At 41.5% G+C, this 17,837-nt stretch overlaps 1 protein-coding gene and 1 pseudogene across 1 annotated transcript in view; both read right to left on the bottom strand.

Moving 5' to 3' along the window:
- SLC26A5 (solute carrier family 26 member 5) overlaps positions 1-17,837 on the bottom strand; it is a 56,093-nt gene that overhangs the window by 10,913 nt on the left and 27,343 nt on the right. The window contains exons 5-14 of the mRNA XM_074340620.1: positions 14,736-14,846; positions 13,390-13,556; positions 12,682-12,846; positions 10,600-10,752; positions 7,835-7,917; positions 3,526-3,673; positions 2,362-2,475; positions 1,470-1,547; positions 557-652; positions 228-334 (exon numbers count right to left, since the gene is read on the bottom strand). Of these exons, the coding sequence (XP_074196721.1) occupies positions 228-334; positions 557-652; positions 1,470-1,547; positions 2,362-2,475; positions 3,526-3,673; positions 7,835-7,917; positions 10,600-10,752; positions 12,682-12,846; positions 13,390-13,556; positions 14,736-14,846 (1,222 nt within the window). The remainder of the gene's footprint in view (positions 1-227; positions 335-556; positions 653-1,469; positions 1,548-2,361; positions 2,476-3,525; positions 3,674-7,834; positions 7,918-10,599; positions 10,753-12,681; positions 12,847-13,389; positions 13,557-14,735; positions 14,847-17,837) is intronic.
- On the bottom strand, positions 16,992-17,779 carry LOC109454166 (14-3-3 protein zeta/delta; annotated as a pseudogene).

The following is a 17,837-nucleotide window of genomic DNA, read 5'->3' as shown; positions in this document are numbered from 1 at the left end:
GCATGCACGTGCGAGTGCTTTGTGGGTTAGACTATACACTACAAATGTCAGCTGATTTTCTGTGGAGATTCCCTCCATAAGCGTTCAGAGAACACACTATGTGCCAGGAACATCGCCTCCACAATCAAGACGCTCACAGTCTAGTGACGTCTGTTGACAAATACATTTAAAGTCAACCGTACAGTCTCAGGTAGGACACTCATTCCCATCCCAGTGTGTGCAGTCACCTCTGTGTTCTGTAAATCACAGTCATCAGCGCGATGATCACAGCAGTAATCAAACCATAGTCCAATCCCAGGAACAACGAGGAAACGAAAGTGCTAAGCCAGATGGTCTGGTCAAAAGACAGAAAGATTTATGTAGAATCCTGTTACAAATTTCCTAGAGTTACACACACACACACACACACACACACACACACACGGAACCTAACTTTGCCTAACTGGATACTGCATGTAATAACTGACTGCACTAACTTATCTTTCTCACATTTTTATCAGCACTACTCCAGGCATTGCTATGACATATTCACCTAACAATCACCATTGTTACTTACCAGCTCTATTTTGCTGGTTCTCCAGAAGAAGGGGAGATCTGAGAATTGCATAAACATTCCTTTCAGGTTGACGATAACAATGGCCGACAGCACAGCCTGAAACACAGCACACCCACACTTACTTCTCTTCTTGCATCCAAGAGCCCCTTTTGCTGGCTCCTCACTGTGCGCGTGCTGCCCTCCCCATGTCCTCGCCCACTCACTTCCTACATGGCAGTGATGGTATGTTGGGAGCCATGAACACCTGGATTTTCGGGACTAGATTAACTAAAATTGGCCTTGGAAAACCAGGCTTATATGTTAGCAGCAAACCTGAATGGTGGTCCAGAGGTTCAGAATTAAACTGGGCATTCAAGGAATTATTTCACCCACGGTCCTTCTACATTATGATTTTCTCTACTCTATATTGTTCTTGATCTCCATTAGATTAAATACATCAGTAAACAAATGTCTTATGATTGTACGCCATCTCAGATTTTAAATGGAAGAATAAGGTCATAAAAGATCAAAGAGAGAAGGGACCTTGGAGATTAGCTACTCTGACCCCCTACTCTGTAGATAAACTACCGTGTTTTCCCCAAAATAAGACCTAAACGGAAAATAAGCCCTAGCATGATTTTTCAGGATGACATCCCTGAACATAAGCCATAATGTGTCTTTTGGAGCACAACTTCATATAAGACCCAGTCTTATTTTTGGGGAAACACGGTAAGACCCAGAGATGTTGAGGTGGCTTTCCCAAGGTCCCAGTTGCCAGTAGGTTGTGGAGCAGGATCTTGGTCCTAGCCATGGCCCTTGCTCTTACCACCCTGCTAGGGTTACAGTAAAAACCCATGAGACAGCCACAAAAATATAAACAAATAGCAAAATCGGTACCCATGGAAAAAGCTCACACCAAGTCCAAGCTACACACCTGGGGTAATGATTCAAAGAGGAATCCGGTGGCTAATATGACCATCAGAATCATTAACGAGGCCAAACAACCTGCAAGCTGCATGAGAGAAGACACATGGAAGGGGCTTTTAGGAGATGAGTCAGAGGCAGGGCCTAGGTTGCTCTTAGTCTTTTGATCATCAGTGTGGGAAGATCAAGAAAACATGGATTCAAATAAGTTATCCAAACGATTACATAAATCCATAACTCCTTCCCACTTCCTCGCTGAAGTTTTTCTCCACTTATAGCTTTTACACAGAAGCTGAAATGCTTAAATTCCCTGAATGAAATGCTCTTGCCAGGGGTGGAGAAAAGATGTCTGGCGCTGACCTGAGACCCACAAGGGCCAGAAGAGATCAGACAAAACTTTGCTGTCCAATGTGGTGGCCACTAGTGACATGTACTTATTTAAATTTTTAAAATTGTTAAAAATTAAGAATTCAGATCTTGGTTGCACTAGCCCCATTTCAAGTGCTCAAGAGCCACATGTGGCTAGTGTCTGCCATCTTGGATGGTGCAAACTCTAAACATTTCCATCATTGCAGAAAGTTCCAGTGGATGGTACTGGTATCCTTCTCATACCCATTTTTAGGCTTTCATGACAACATCCTATGTCTCAACTTTGAGTTTTATTGGTAGCAGGGAGTATTGCATCATTTTTTGATTTAACTGGAGACTATACCTCTTTCCTATAGATTCAGTTCCTTATGATTTGCTTCAACCAATCATGCCTTTCTCTGATTCATTACACAGCTCACTGGAGCATGGATCTTCAGGCAGAGCAGCTTTATTTGGGTTCAGAATAGAATCAAGGGATTAAAATTTAATTGCCACCCAAATCACCAGTCCTGAGAGGCCGGTTGTACACACACCTGTGTCTTCCCTCCAGTTCCCTCCTGAACGAGGCTTCTAGACAAGGAACATGAAATTGCGAAAGTCTGGAAGAGTGAGCCAGTGGAATTGCACAGTCCCAGGGCAATGAGTTCCTTTTCCATGTGGAAACAAAGCACAAAAGAGATCGATTATTCTTCAGGAAGAAAGGCATCATGGTCCATATAATACACATTTGCAGCAGTACAGGCTCTCTTCATTGTACTTTCAGAGGTAAGAGTTTGTTTAGTTTAGCATGAGATTAGAATAGGAACTATTACGTAAGTTAAGGTGGGGTGGGGGAAACACTCTGAATTTTTGTTGTGTTGGAGATAAATGCTGTGCCCACGACCAACCCCCCTTTTCCCCAAACACACACTCTATACAAATACTGTAAAAAAAACACAACAACATAGAACAGCAGCAAAAGGAACAGGCTATTTTGGTTGTTTAAGAGAAGCCAGACACCTTTTGAATGTCTGGCCCCTGCTCATCACTGAGTATATGCCAGTGTCCTCCTGGGACACTCTCTCAGGGCTACTTCGGGTCTTCCTGGTTGGATCACTGTTTTCATGTAAATGGGGAGCATCTAGTCTCCTTTTAGAAACATGCAGCATGTTAAAATAGATATTGTCCTGCCAAAATTATAGCTCATGGCATTCGGATGAAATACCTGATCTGCAGCTGTGTTTGGAAAGGTGTGGAGTCTGAGTGATGCAGCGTATACTCAAAGTTTAATGGACAAACAGCACGCTTCCTGTGGAGTAAAAATGGTTCTGGGAAAACATTTTATTCTCAGTCTGTGAACTTTATTTTTTTAATTTAATTTTATGATTTGTTTCAGCAGCCTGTGAACTTTAAAATGGTGATGACATCAATAGGAGAATGGCAAACTGCAAACCTCAGACTGGAGGTTTCATCTTTCTAGTAGGACCCCTGCCCATGAGCTGAGGTAGGGCTTTGTACTTCAGTGTTCTGATGATGTAACACACATCAATCATGAAAAAGTTGTAGTGTTGAATAAATTCATGCTTCAAATACATCCATTATCAAACTAAAAGTTTCTCTACCAAGACAGAGAAATCCAGTCTATTTGCCTGTCATACATAGTAGAGCATGATGATCGTGTTAGTATGAAACATCTGCAGGAAATTAATGATTTTTACCTGATTGCCATCGACCTGGTAGCCATGTTTATTTGCCAAGGTCTTGGCCATTGAGATGGTCACTGAAAATCCAACAATGGCTATGGCGATGGCATCCACATACACAAGGTGGAAGAGGCTGGTGTCCGGATTGGCTGGAGGTAGGAGCCTGAAAGGGCAAGTTGACTTTAACCCAAGTGCTATGACCACTGGAAAAAACACATGCAACTAGAGGGGAATAATTAGAGCGGCACTGTCTGCAAAGGAGGCGATCAATGCTTGTATACTTGTTCGCTGTAGTCTGGCAAAAAGGAGGGCCTTCCTGGACACACAGAGCTTCTTTCCAGGCCCCAACCCCAGAGTACCAGCTTTCTACCGGAATGGGTTATCAGCAGAGATCAGATGCCATTGTATTTAGAAAAGGAGTAACCTCATACCTCATGGCACCTGTATAGCAGGTGTAAGTAAGACACAGTACAGGAAGAAGAGAGGGTCAGCAAAGTGCTCAGATGCCACAAGACATTCGAACCAATATCTGAGGGCAGGGAGGGTTGGACAAGGGCTATCGTCGAGGAGAACTACTGTCCATGCAGCAGTAGGTCCTCACTGCTCTCCCTGGTTATTTCATGTGAGGGCTCTGCTTCTGCCCAGCACCTCTTCAGGTGAGGTCTAACACAGGAAAGGAGGAGCACCAGACTATGCAACTTGGGTCTCACCTGGGAATCTTGGGAGTCTGAAGGGGCCCAAAATATGACTCCTGGAGCCCTGCAAGGAACCTAATTTCTGTGGTGCATTGTAGTTTGGAACCTTTGTCCTAAAGGAACAGAATAGGGATTCCCTCGAATGGTATAGGGGAAGGCGCAATAAAGGCTTTCAAAGGCACCCGCTGCAATTCGAGGTATTGGGCTAAATAATAACAATAATCAATCAATTGATGGATAATATGATTATTCTTACAATAACAATCGTTTATCAGGTGCTTCCTTTGTGCCAGGTTCTGTGCTAATGTATCTCCAATAGCCCTGTGAGCAAGGCACCATTTTAATTCCCATTTTACAGACGAGGAAAATGGGGCATAGCGAGCTTAAGTAACTTGTGCAAAGTCAAATAGCTCATCACTGAAGTACAACAGAAACCACAAAGAACCCGCCTCCCTAGGCCTATTTTTCTTACGACGGCAACTCATAGTAACAAAGGGGATGCATTAAGTCCTGGGGTAAGGGAAAAATAGGGGGGAGAGGAAAGGAACGTGACATATACAAAGCCTAGGTTATGTGCTACATGCTTGACACAAGTCATCTCATTTGTCCTCACAACAATCCTATTTGATAAGTACCATTATTATCCCAACTTATAGGTGAAAAAAATAGAAGCTTGCAGATGTCAAGTAATTTGCCCAAGATGGAGCAGGAAGTCAAAGCCATGGGGTCTGACTATAAAACTTATTCTTTCCCTTGCACTTTGCTGCAAAAGCGTTACCCAAAAGGGAAGCCCTAGCAGCAGCTTTGGGTCTGAGGAAGAAGAATATGAGAAAAGGATATATTTTGGAATGTGTTAAGGAAAGTAAAGCAAGACACAGGATATATACTGCTATGACTGGGATCTTTAACAGCCAACTGTCACTTCCTGGACACTGCAGTGTGTATGTACTTATGTGTGTGTGCAGGTAAGTGCGCCAGTGCTTTCGAATATGAGCACCGACAATCCCTCCCATACTTGTACGTGCTGCTTTCCCATCTAGAGGTGGAGTCTGTTTCCCCCATGGCCGAATCTTGTGATTTGCTTTGACCAACAGAATGTGGTGAAAGTGATGTTGTGTGAGTACTTTAGGCGGCTTGGTGGCTTCTGCTTTTCTGTCTTGTTGCCCTGAGCCACCGCCTAAAGAAGGGGTCTTTATTCGGCAAAAGGAGTCACAGATAACTGAAACAGTATGATGATATGTAGTTAGGTAGGCATATTTGTTTCCTGTGTGGTTTGGGGCATAATTCCAGAAAGATAAGGTTTCTAGGTAGCCAAATTTCAGAAAGGCAAAATGTAATTTTTTTTTTTAAAGTTTAGGTTTCACACATAGAGAGAAAGCATTTTTGGGTACAATGCAGAAGGGAAAGGAAGGTATTAGGTAGAAATGATGGACTCATGTGAATTTTTAAAAGGAAAAATCTAAGTGTAATAATTCATACTTTTTCAAATTATTTGTGATTAGTTATTAAGTAGGGTTATCTTCTGGATCCGGTCGAAGACTAATGTTTATCACATGACTAATCATGTTAGTGCCTCAGGTGTGACGTAATGGAAAGCGTACACAACTGGGTATCGGAAGACTGAGTTCTGGGTCCAGGCTGGGACTCACTCAGAGTCACGAAACCTCATTCATGTCTCTCAAATGTCGCCCTCTCTGATACCCTACCTACACCAGCAACCCCAGCCCCTCCTATCCCTTATCTGGCTTCCCTTTTCCTCATAGACTTCTCACTTATTTATTGTCTGTCTCCCCCAGTAGAATATAAGCTCCATGAGAATAAAGACTTTTTTGCTTACATCTTTGGTTTTGTTTTTAACTGCTGTGTTCCTGGCACAAAACAGGCACTCAATAAACACATGCTGAATAAATGAGACTAAATGAACTTTCTTATCTGTAAAATGGGGATAACATATTTGCCAATAGTGCTACTTGAGCAGCAACTGAGATGTGGGCAATAAAGTCTTTTATAAATTATAAGTCTAAATAGAAAAGCAAGAGTTATTACGGTGTTAGGCCTTTACACTAAATCACAAGTAACATGTTCATGATGGCAATTTATTGTTTTGAAGTAGAATGCAACTCCTTCAATGCTGGCTCTGTGGGGGGAACTTGGTCTTAAAGAGCCACTGCTGTGCCCTGTGCTTTCCAGGAGATTCTTAGATGGGACCAGAGCAAGGCCTGATGGACTGTGCCAGGTCTGTCAGTCTCCTACATGTTGGCAAAGGTCTGACTCTGTTCTTTTGGAAAGAGGGAGGAGGGTGGAGGGAGAAGGAGAGAGTCCAAGAGACAGAAAGACACAGAGATACAGAGACACCAGAGAGAGTCAGAGAGGAACAGAGTGAGACCAGGACAGGCTCGTAGTCACTTTTCCTTCTTCAAATATGAAGAGAATAGTAAAAACCTTAAAACGTAGAGTTAGATAAAAGAAAATAGATGAAGTAAAGAAATAATATATTATTTGAAACTAGAAAGCTCATTGAAATAATGACACACAGAACTCTTAATTACTGTCTTGAACACGAACTGGGTATGCCAGGTGCCACACTAACTACTTTACGTGTCTTATCTCCTAGAGCTTTCACAGTGACCCTTGAGATAGGTATTAATTACCATGCTTACCTGGCAAGAGAGGAAACTGAGGCTTTGAGAGGATAAGTGACTTGCCCAAGGTCACATGGCTAGTAAGTGGAAGGCTAAACTTAGATCTTAATTCCTATGTCACCCAAGGACCGAGTCAAAAAACTGGTAAGTGCAAAACAATGGGAAACAAAAACGAAACAGAAAAACACATACCAGGATTGGTGGGATTGTAAAATGGTGCAATCACCATGGAAAACAGTATGGAAGTTCCTCAGAAAGTTAAAAATAGAGCTACCATATGGTCCACGAATCTTACTTCTGGGTATATATCCAAAAGACCTGAAAGCAGGGTCTCAAAGAGATATTTGCACACTCACGTTCGTAGCAACACTATTCACAATAGCTAAGAGGTGGAAAAGCAACTGAAATGTCCATTGGTGGATGAATGGATAAACAAAATTTGGTAAATACATACCGTGGAATTTTATTCAGCTTTAAAAAGAAGGAAATCCTGTCACATGCTACAACATGGATGAACTTAGAGGACATTATGATAAATGAAATAAACCAGTCACAAAAAGACAAATACTGTATGACTCCACTTATATGAGGTACCTAGAATAGTCTAATTCATGGAGACAAAAAAGTTGAATGGTGGTTGCCAGGGGCTGGAGACAGGGATAATAGAGAGTTATTGTTTAATGGGTATGGAGTTTAAGATTTGCAGGATGAAAGAGTTATCCAGGTCAGTTTCACAACAATGTGAACATACTTAACACTACTGAACGGTACACTTAAAATGGTTAAGATGGTAAATTTTATGTCATGTGTTTCTTACCATAATAAAAAGAAACCCCACATATGCTAACTGTCCCCCCAACCCTCAGCTATTTGGTATGTAGAAAAAAGAAAGGTTTTTCATTGCAAGAATACTAAAGCAGAAGTTAGAAACATTAACAGATTCATTGATTATTCAAGTCACACTGTTACTTAAAACTAGTTTCTTACCCCAGAGGCAGTGTTCCAACGACGTCCACATTGTACGATTCATGCAAGCCAAACCCAGCTGAAATGCCAGTTCCCATTACCACCTAAAACAGACACAAATCAAAATGTACTTGTAAATGAAAATTCAAATGCCACAAAAATGAGCTTCAATTTGTTAGCCAAGCCAAATCTATTCTCACATTAACTTTCAGTTTTAAAAAGAAGAATTATGTTATAGTTAGCTTCCAGTAATTCTAATTTCTCCTAATGACTCTACCCACAAAATTAAAATGGACTCCACAGTTTCCCTGTGGCCTGGGATTCTTTTCTCCTTATTTTGGTCTGTTACATGCTGAGGTGTTTGGCTAGTTGCCTGCAAACAGAAGAGGCCATAAAACCTTTCAGGAGCTGGCTTTACCTTTGGGGCAGGTGAAGTGAGTCTCTGCCAAGGTGTGACTGAAATGTGTATTGTGAGGGTGGCAAAGTGACAGCGTCTCATTATAAAAATGTATGTTTGGAACTACAATACTCCTGCTGACCCTCTTCCCAGGAAGCACCAGGTGTGACGAGAGCACCCTACCCGTGTCTTCTCCCATTTCAGTCAGGGTCAGAGTAAAAGCGCCCATCACACAGATGTGCCATTGTACCCAAGACTTCCTGGGTTGTCAGGGCATAGGTTCAGGTGACATGTACAGTACAATGCTTAGTGAGCTACAAGAAGAGAAAAATAACAGAAGGAAGGATAGCAATTTTCTTCATCCTGAAGAACTAACGCTATCGAACTTTCTGACTGGGTTATCCAGGAGAGAAGGAATTGGGGCTGGTCAAGGAAGGGAGCCAGCCTCTCACAGGTGGCTGCTGTCGGAAAGCCCTAATAAGGCAAGTTTGTTATCAGACACAGCAGCCTGAGAGACTGAGGGCATGGGTGCTGCCAGCCCCTTTGATGAAATGTCCCTTTTTGCTGGTCGCAGTTACGTTTGTCACCCATAATTGTATTTGTTGTGCATATCAAACTGCGGGAGTGCCCCGAATATTTCAAAGCCACAGGATAAATATGGTCAAGTTCCCGGAGCACCAACTTTATGCAGTGGCAAGTCATTTAAACCACTGCTTTCCTATCAACACAAACAGATGTGTTATAAAATAGAATGCAACACTCAAAAACATTTTTATGGTAAAAAACAAATTTTATGTTTCGAGAGAGTCATGAAGACTCTGTCCCAAATTTTCCATTATGGCTTTCTATCCCTTGTTCAGAGGAGAACTTAGGTGAGAAGTTAAAAAGCATTGGTTTACTGTAATTACAGTGATAGAATTCCGGAGAGCCACTGCCCTGGGAAACATGAGGAATCTTTAAAGGTGATCTAGAAAATTGACAGAGTTAGCAACCCAAGCCAGGAAAGGCACTCTTTTACTTGATAATCAGGGCTTGACCATCTCCTTTGCCACGCAGAGGGACTGAGACCCTCTGTTTGGACTCCTGGAGGGAACGAACAGGAACTCTGTGCCCAGTCCCAAAGAGAGAACAGGCTTTGAAACTGCTAGAGGCTGTTCTGCGGATGGAGACAAGACCAAGGCGAGGGAAAGGATCAAAGGAATTGGCTTCCCCGTGAGCTGGAATACCAGCCAGTTGTTTTTGTGGCTGGAACTTTTGGCTAAATTTGGATCAGACACCTACACTTTTTATTTCTTATCCTTCCGGATCCCAAACTATGCACCAAGGTGCCCAGGGTGTCAGGGGGAACCAGGACCCTGTGGAATATGACTTTCAAGGGAAACATATGACATCTGTCATACACTGTGCAAACTTCTAATCTGAGGTGGTTCACCGTTTCAATATCAGTTCCTACTGCATTCCTTTCGATCACATTATATCTTTGCAAAGCTGGGCATTCAGTGGTTGCTGTGATAAAAAGCAGGCATCACGCAAAATCAAAGTGAAGAGGAAATGACGGTAGCAGTGTCCATCGGATTCCAAGGTGTGAGGAGTTGTGAAGTGCCCACCAGACGCACACATCCCATTAATAAATAATCCTGGTTACTTAAGGACATTATAAATATATATTTTATTTCAATTTATGTTCATTATTTTTACAAACAGTTGTTAGGCATAAATACTGGGGTGCCAAAAAAATGTATACAAGTAGACACTGGTTAATGCTGCTCAAGCAGTAGTTGGCCGTCATCAGAATTGTCTGGATGCTGATGGGAAATACTTTGAGCACCTCTTGTAATTGCAGAAGTCAAACATGACTTGTATTCATCTTTTGTTATCGGTATATATTGAGTATTACAATTTTAATACAGTATTCCTTTCTTAAAATGTGGATACATGTTTTTGGCACCCTCTGTATATATTAAGTTGTTTAGACCTAACCACCCAGTAAATGAATGGTTGGTATTTCTTTTGGTCTAGGAGTGCTAGAAATCAAGAAAATATGGGAAGCTTTGTCTTTTCAAAATTGAAACAGCTTCATTTGTTTTTCAGGTTATTAAAGTTATATGTGTTCATTATAGAACAATTAGACAATAAAAACTTGGAGGAAGAAAAATCTTCCCTAATCCCATCACTCACAGATAATTCATGTTAAAATATTTATGGATAGTCTTCACCTATATTTTAAAAGTCCTTCATGTCTACGCTCTAATGCTTTTTCTTTTCTGTTAGTGTATTTGTAAAAGTTCCCCTTGGCAAATTCTAACCTTCTCTTGGCTGAACAGAGAAAAAAGGTCTAATTCCCTGTCCGTCTCTAATCCCGCACAGAAATAGCTGAAAGTTGACTTACCGCAAAAAACTCTAAAGGAATGGGTGCCGGCAATTTCTCTTTAAATCTCTCATTAAACTCCTTGCCACCCAACAGCAAACCAAAAACCATCAGCCCGACGCCTAGGGAACACACGTTGAGGTTTTTAACATTCTGCAACACAGCAACTGTACTCTGTAACACAGTGAACATTGGGTGTTTACATGAAGCAATAGCCCCTGAATAGACAGAGACACTAGTGCACTCACTCACACCAGCCATCCCATCACTGGACATTTCTAGTTAGAAACTCTCAGGCTGAAATCTCTCTTTGTAGCTTCCACCAACTAGGAGACATTGTACCCACTCACACAACTTTGAAGTTGTAATTCTTATCCAGCAATCTTATAGTATTCTTTGATGTGCTAATGTCTCAATGTAGTATTATCACATTCAGAAAAGTAATCCTTATACTGAGTCCTCAGGAAAGGATTAAGGGTTGATATCAGCAAAATAATCCAAAGGTAAACACACAGAAAAGCTTTTAGGAGCTGAAAGAGGGAGAAGTCATTGCTAGTAGATGAAAGAGGAATCAGGTGGGCTTTGAAGGCAAGAAAGTGCTAAAGTTTGGAAAAATACCCAGGAAAGTCGGAGAAGAAAGCCATTTTTCATTGTATCGTAGGGTTACAGTCTCAGCACCCCAAACCCAGTCAGCACTCCTCTGGCCCCTGGGAAAGTAGGGTACCACTGAGCCCAGCCTACACACCTGCCTAGTAATGCCTGGAGCATCCTCGGGTGCTCAACTCAGAGTGAGAAGCGTGTTACCAGCTATTATGGGAAATGAAGAACTTGGTTATTTAGAGAATGTTCCTACAGTTTGATTCCATTCTAATCCATCAAAGACTCAATTTAAATATCACTTCCTCAAAGTGACTTTCCTAGGCCCCTAATCTAAAGTTCTCCCTATTCAACTTTCTTTCTTTTTTTTTTAATACTTTTATTTATTTAAGCGTGTTTTTCCAGGCCCATCAGCTCAAAGTCAGGTAGTTGTTTCAATTTAGTTGTAGAGGGCATAGCTCACAGAAGCCCATGTGGGGATCGAACCAGCAACCTTGTTGTTAAGAGCACCACGCTCTAACCAACTGAGCTAATTGGCTGCCCCCCCACCCCACTATTCAACGTTCATAGCAACCTGTGCCTTTTCCTTATATCACTGAACACAATTTGTAATTAGTTATATATGTATGCAACTAGTGGTTTACTGTCTGCCTTCCCATTGGACTGTGGGTTCCAGGAGGGCAAGTGCCATTATCAGTTGGCTCACTGCTGTGCCTGGCACATAAATACCTCCAAAGGCTATAGGTCTCTCAGGCCGAGAATAGCTTTAGGAGCATCTCAAGAGTTTTAATCTGTAGGACTTTAACTGTCATTTGTTTCTAATTATTTCATAATTTCCTTTATCCATGGGTAATTTAGTATTCGTTTTTTGGTTTCTAAACATATGGGAATTTTAAAGTTATATTTGGTTATTGATTGCTAATTATACTGCACTGTGAGAAAAATGTTAAATTTTTAGAATCTGTAATCCGTTTTACATGTAAGTTTCAACATGCTTGGTTATACCATTATTCCCTATGTGCTCACAAATAATTTACATTTTCTCTGAGTTGGGTACAAAGGTCTATATATACCTTATTAAACTGGTTAATTGTTAAGTCTTTTATAGACTAACTTATTTTTTTACCTACTTAAGTAAGCAGTTTTTGAGAGAGATAGGTTCTCCCATAATGCCCTTAAATTATTTGTTAGCTCCCAAAGAGAACATAATTCGGTCTTCAAAAAAGCTGTCTCTTCAGCTAATTAGGGAGAAGGTGTAGTCATCAAATAAAAACATAAAAAAATTCCCTGCGAGGTAGGCAGTATCACATATTAATAAAATGAAACTTTAAGATTTAATTCATTTTCTAGTGCTCTTTTCAGAGAAACCTTAGAATAACCAAATCTTTTCCATTTTATTGAAATTCTTGGAAAAAAGAAAAGTGAGCCTTGAAGGTTAAAGAGATCCAGAAGAGAAGGAGGGAAAATAAAGAAGGAAAAACTCATACCGGTAAGTTGCTTACTTACATACACCACTGAAAAGATCCCACTGTACCGCTTTGTTTTAACTCCAAACAGGTATTTTAACATGGAAGTGAAGACATGCACGGCTGCTGCAGTGGTAAACCCACGCACCAGGGGCTCTGTGAGATATATGGCCACAAATCCAAACCTACAGACACCTAGGCAAAACTTTTTTTTTTTTAATGACAAAGAAACAAATAAGTCACATGATAGATCAGGAAGTTAAAACCAACAGAAAACATACAAAAGTTCTTTCTGGACCACTTTCTGACACTACATACTTGGACCTGCAGCAGCTAAATAGCTAACACATCACCGGTTATACAGAAAACAATGGAAGGTTTGGAGTCCCAAAGAGCACTGGGCACACTCGTACTTTCCCTGTCCCTCAGAACCAGGACACGTTTAATCAAGGTCACTTCCTGTTCCTTCCGAGCAGATAAGAGATGCCCTCTTCCCATAACTAACCAATCCTGCTTCAAGCTTTTCTTGCTTTTGGAATCTCTAAAACCACATGAAGCGTGCTAGTTCCTAACAAATATCAATTTCAGTAAAGGCATGCAGTCGTCCCGGTGTTGCTGAGAGCTATGAATCTGGAGCTCCGGATTTTTGCAGACTGACACTGCCCACCATGTAGACCAGCCAACCATGCTCAGTAGATAATTATGAAATGAACACATGAGAGCCCATTTCCCGCTCTGTGGGTCTTACCTGAATGATTCCTGCAAGCAAGGTCACAGACATGGCAACTTTCACTCTCAAGGCATCTCTAAATTCCGTACCATTGGTCGCGTTTACTCCTCCGGGAACGGCTATATCATCTGGTACTAATCGAACAGCCACACCACCAATCATCAGGCTAATAACAGCAAACGGACCTGAAATGATGAAGCATTAATCACGGAAACAATTTTCAGTGTGTGACGTGATTGTTGCCAGCACGCTAGGAGACACAGCTGAAGTCAATAAATCATCACTGAACTACAACTGCACGTCTCTCCTTAAGCGTTAGAGCACTGCTCCTGGTTTATGTGTAAGATGTGTGTGCGCAGATTGTAGTCCCCAAAAATGACTATGATGGTATCTTCCATCCCACACACTTTTCTAAAACCTTGACATTTCCCCATTAGGAGGGAGTCTAATTCCTGTCTCTTTGAATATGGGTGGACTTGTGACCTGCTGCTAACCAAAAGAATGCAGAAGAGGTGACTTCTGGGCTAGATAACAGAAGGTGACTAGCTTCCACCCGAGAGCTGTAACGCTTGCTTGTGTTGGAGCCCAGAGTAGAGAAAGCGCCAATTAGGACCACATGGAGAGAAGGGAGACGGAAGAAGGGAGCAAGGAGGGGGACAGAGAGGAGGGAGAGGTGAGAGAGAGAGAGTGGAAGAGAGAGGAAGAGGCTTCAGGCTTCTTGCAGCTGCTCTAGCCCCAGCTCCCATCTGATTCTCAACTGCGTGAGAGACCCTGAGCCAGAACTGCCCACTTGAGCCCCTCCCAAATCCTGCCCCACAGGAACTGTGAGAGATAATGAAATGATTGTTGTTTTAAGCTGCTAAATTTGGGGGGTATTTGTTACCTAGCAATGGACATCTGAAACATTATGCTTGTGTGCTGGCGGCAGCCTCACGCAGCACCAGCACAATTATGAAATCCATATAAATGTGATTTTAAACACACTAAAGAGAAACTATGTGCAATTCAGAGCCTAAAATCAGATGAAAATGCAATACCAGCATAGTAATTAGGAACTTGCAGTACCACCAATAAAGTAAACAAACAGGAAAACCAGATGTAAACAAATTGTATTATGAACTGAAGCACTTATTTCAAAAACTGCTCTTTTTAGAAAAGAAAATTGTCTTTTTTCATTATGTCAAGGTTATAAGAAAGCTATTAGTTCTAGAAATATTGGGAGGAGTATATTTTTTTTAAAGCTCCTATTGGCTGTGCAGTTAGTAAGCAGATGTTCCAATAACAAGCATGCGATTTCTTTGACACATTGCAAAGCTTAGAAATCCAAAAGGAAAGGTACTGAAATATCACGCATCAGCGTTTACCTATGGATATGTGTCTGGAGGTTCCAAAAAAGCAATACATGATAACAGGGTAAAACGAAGAGTACAGGCCAAACACAGGAGGGACAGCCGCCAGCATTGCGAAGGCTAAACCTGTGGGATTAAAAACCACACAGAATAGGGAGATCATTAGGAAACAGGCTTACGTATCTCTGATGAACAAGTGAAAACCATGTTAATTTAAGCTGATGTGTCTTTTTTGCAGGGTGATTTTGGCGTCGCACCCTTACCATCAAGGCTCGCTGCCTCCCATCGTCAGTATTTAGTGAGCATTTACAGTGTACTAGGGACAATAGAACATGCAAGAAAACATCATCCTTGCTCTTAAGGAGCTTACATTCTAAAAGAAAAAAAATACACCTCTTTTAAAATGGTATTTTTGTTTTGTGTTTTCTGCAAGGAACTGAGGAAATAGTCTGGTGGGTATGCTTTGGGTATAACTTAGCCGCATCATTATTTAAAGAAGAAAGGAAGAGGAAGGATTTTAAAGGCAGGCAAAGAAGAAGGATTTTAAAGGTAGGGTTTAAGGGGAGATAGCAATCTCATCAACCAAGGAGATTTGCTGCAGTAAGTAAGAGGAGGGAAATAGTCTGTGGGATGCAGGCCAAGAAGCAGGGTACCCTTACACATTGAGCAGAGCCAGAAAGGTCATGCAGCCTTTTTTCCAAGTACACGGTCACCAAGTAGGAATGGTTGGTAACAAGACAGAAAGCTAAAAAATGGAAATCCTGTGCACTTCACAAATAGAAAGAATAGAGATCAACGCTGAAGGCAGGCTATAGGAGTATCAAGAATTCTTAAAAACCAAAGTGATTTGGAAGCACAAAACTTACAGTTACTGCTACCCAATGTCATGATGGGCCAAGAACATCATGGCTTCTGAAGTTAGAAAATGCCATATACTAAACATTTTAATGAAACACATTCCTTTTTACCAATCAATCCCCCTGCCTCTGAAGAAAAACCCCACCTTTTTTGTCAGGGGGTTGTGGGGGGGCAGTATGGGACGTGGTTGGGAACAGTAGTAGTTATATTAGCAGTGTTTTGTTCTGATAAACTTTGCATTTAAACTTGGTAAAAGCCTATTAGCTGCCAAGAGGGAATACAGAATAAATTTCCAAAAATGTACAATTTCCTTGAGAGAAGTTTCAGAACCAAAAGACTAATTCACATGAAAAGCTGTAGAGAAAGTAGTGGAAAAGTCCATTCACAAAACTTTTATTCCATTTACATGAATTTAATACATGTGTTCTTAACAATTATGCTTAGATTGTTCATGAAAATTTCATAAGACATTAAACAAAGCTAGCCATCATCTCAAGTTATTTCCCTGTTAACTATTTTTACAGCACATGCATGTTAGGCAAGTATAAAAAAAAATCACAAAAGCAAAAAATACCTTAGAAACGTTAAATACGCGGGTTTTTTGTTTTACTGCCGTGCTTGATATCCATGAAGTCATGGCTACCAAGTAATTCATTTTACTGCATCTTTATTTGTCCATTTGTTCTTAGGTTGCCTAAAGCATTTAAATACAAATACAACGAGTGTGGCAAAAACAATGAAAGCAAACAGCAGGTAACTTTACAAATAATGGAATGTGAACGTTTCTGCCCTTCTCCAGAGTAAATTGGGTCACGACTAAAGGACACTTCTGCAGCTGTAGTCAATGGTGTGCACACTGGACTGAGTGTTCCACAGACAGACATGGTTCGACATGTGCCATCCATGGGATATCCATCTTAGCTATGGCCTTGTAAGGGCCCCAAACCCTTTTTGTTTTTTTTGAAGGAGGGCGCAGCTCACCGTGGCCCATGCGGGGATCGAACCCGCAACCTTGGTGTGATTAGCACCGCGCTCTAACCAACTGAGCCATCTGGCCACCCAACCCCCAACCTTAAGAACCCACAATAACTACACCTGTGACGGGAACCAATGATCCCTTTTGTTCCCCACCAGGACAAACCAATATGTAGGCAGTCTTCTGTGCTTAGTCCTGGAAGCAGTTTTAACACTGGCCCTTGTGAAGCCACAATGTACCAAAAGCACTATGCTAAACATTTATAACTTGTATAAACATTCCACATCTGCATACTGGCCACCTCAAGATGGAAACACATAGCTCCCTAAATGTTAACTGGCTCTACTACCCTAACATTAAACACAAAAAACACATGGGAAATATAGAAATTCAACTAGAAGTAACATAAATCTGTCATAAATTGTGTAAAAAAAAAACTATTTGTGGGACAGCATGGAGGACACATGGTCTGCGGTGTAAATTTTAGAATGAGACAGACAAAAGTTGGAAGGCTGGTGGATTTTCTCCTCCTTTGCTGCTTCCGCTTCATCTCCTTGGGTGTCTGATATCCACAGTGTCAAGTTGTCTCTCAGTAATTGCATCACCAGCCCGCTGTCTTTGTATGACTCTTTACTTAATGTACCAAGTTCAGCAAGGACTTCATCAAAAGCTGTCTTTGCAAGAGAACAGGCTTTCTCCGGAGAATTCAGAACCTCCTAACAGAACACAGAGAAGTTAAGGGCCAGACTCAACCTGATAGGGTGTGTTGGTTGCATTTCCTTTTTGCTGATTTAAAAGCTTCTGTCCACAATCCCTTTCTTGTCATCACCAGCAGTAACCTCAGCCAAGTAACGGTAGTAGTCTCCTGTCATTTTCAAGCAGAAGACTTTGCTCTTTGCTTGTGAAGCATGGAGGATGAAGAACCTTTCCAAGAGAGACAGTACATCATTGCAGATACCTCTTAGCTCGGTCTCAGTTTTCTCTCTGTAGTCTCAAGCCATCTGCTGTTTTTATTCAGCACCTTCCGATTCTGCTCAATACTTGACACCACCCTCCAAGATGACCTATGGGCTCCTACAACATTTTTATAAGCAACTGAGGGATGATTCCTCTCATTAGATAACTCAGCTTCTTGCTCAGTTACAGACTTCATGCACACCACGCCATCGTATCGCTCAGCCTGCTCGGCCAGTTTGGCCTTCTGCGCCAGCTCATTTTTATCCATGACGGGATGCTCTGTGTCCCTAGTCGGGGGAGGCGGACGGACTGGGCTCAGTAGTCTC

The sequence above is a fragment of the Rhinolophus sinicus genome, linkage group LG09 (assembly GCF_036562045.2).
Source record: "Rhinolophus sinicus isolate RSC01 linkage group LG09, ASM3656204v1, whole genome shotgun sequence".
NCBI classification, from domain to species: Eukaryota; Metazoa; Chordata; class Mammalia; order Chiroptera; family Rhinolophidae; genus Rhinolophus; species Rhinolophus sinicus.
The sequence above is the reverse complement of the archived record's forward strand: the minus strand, read 5'-3'. Positions and strand labels throughout refer to the sequence as shown.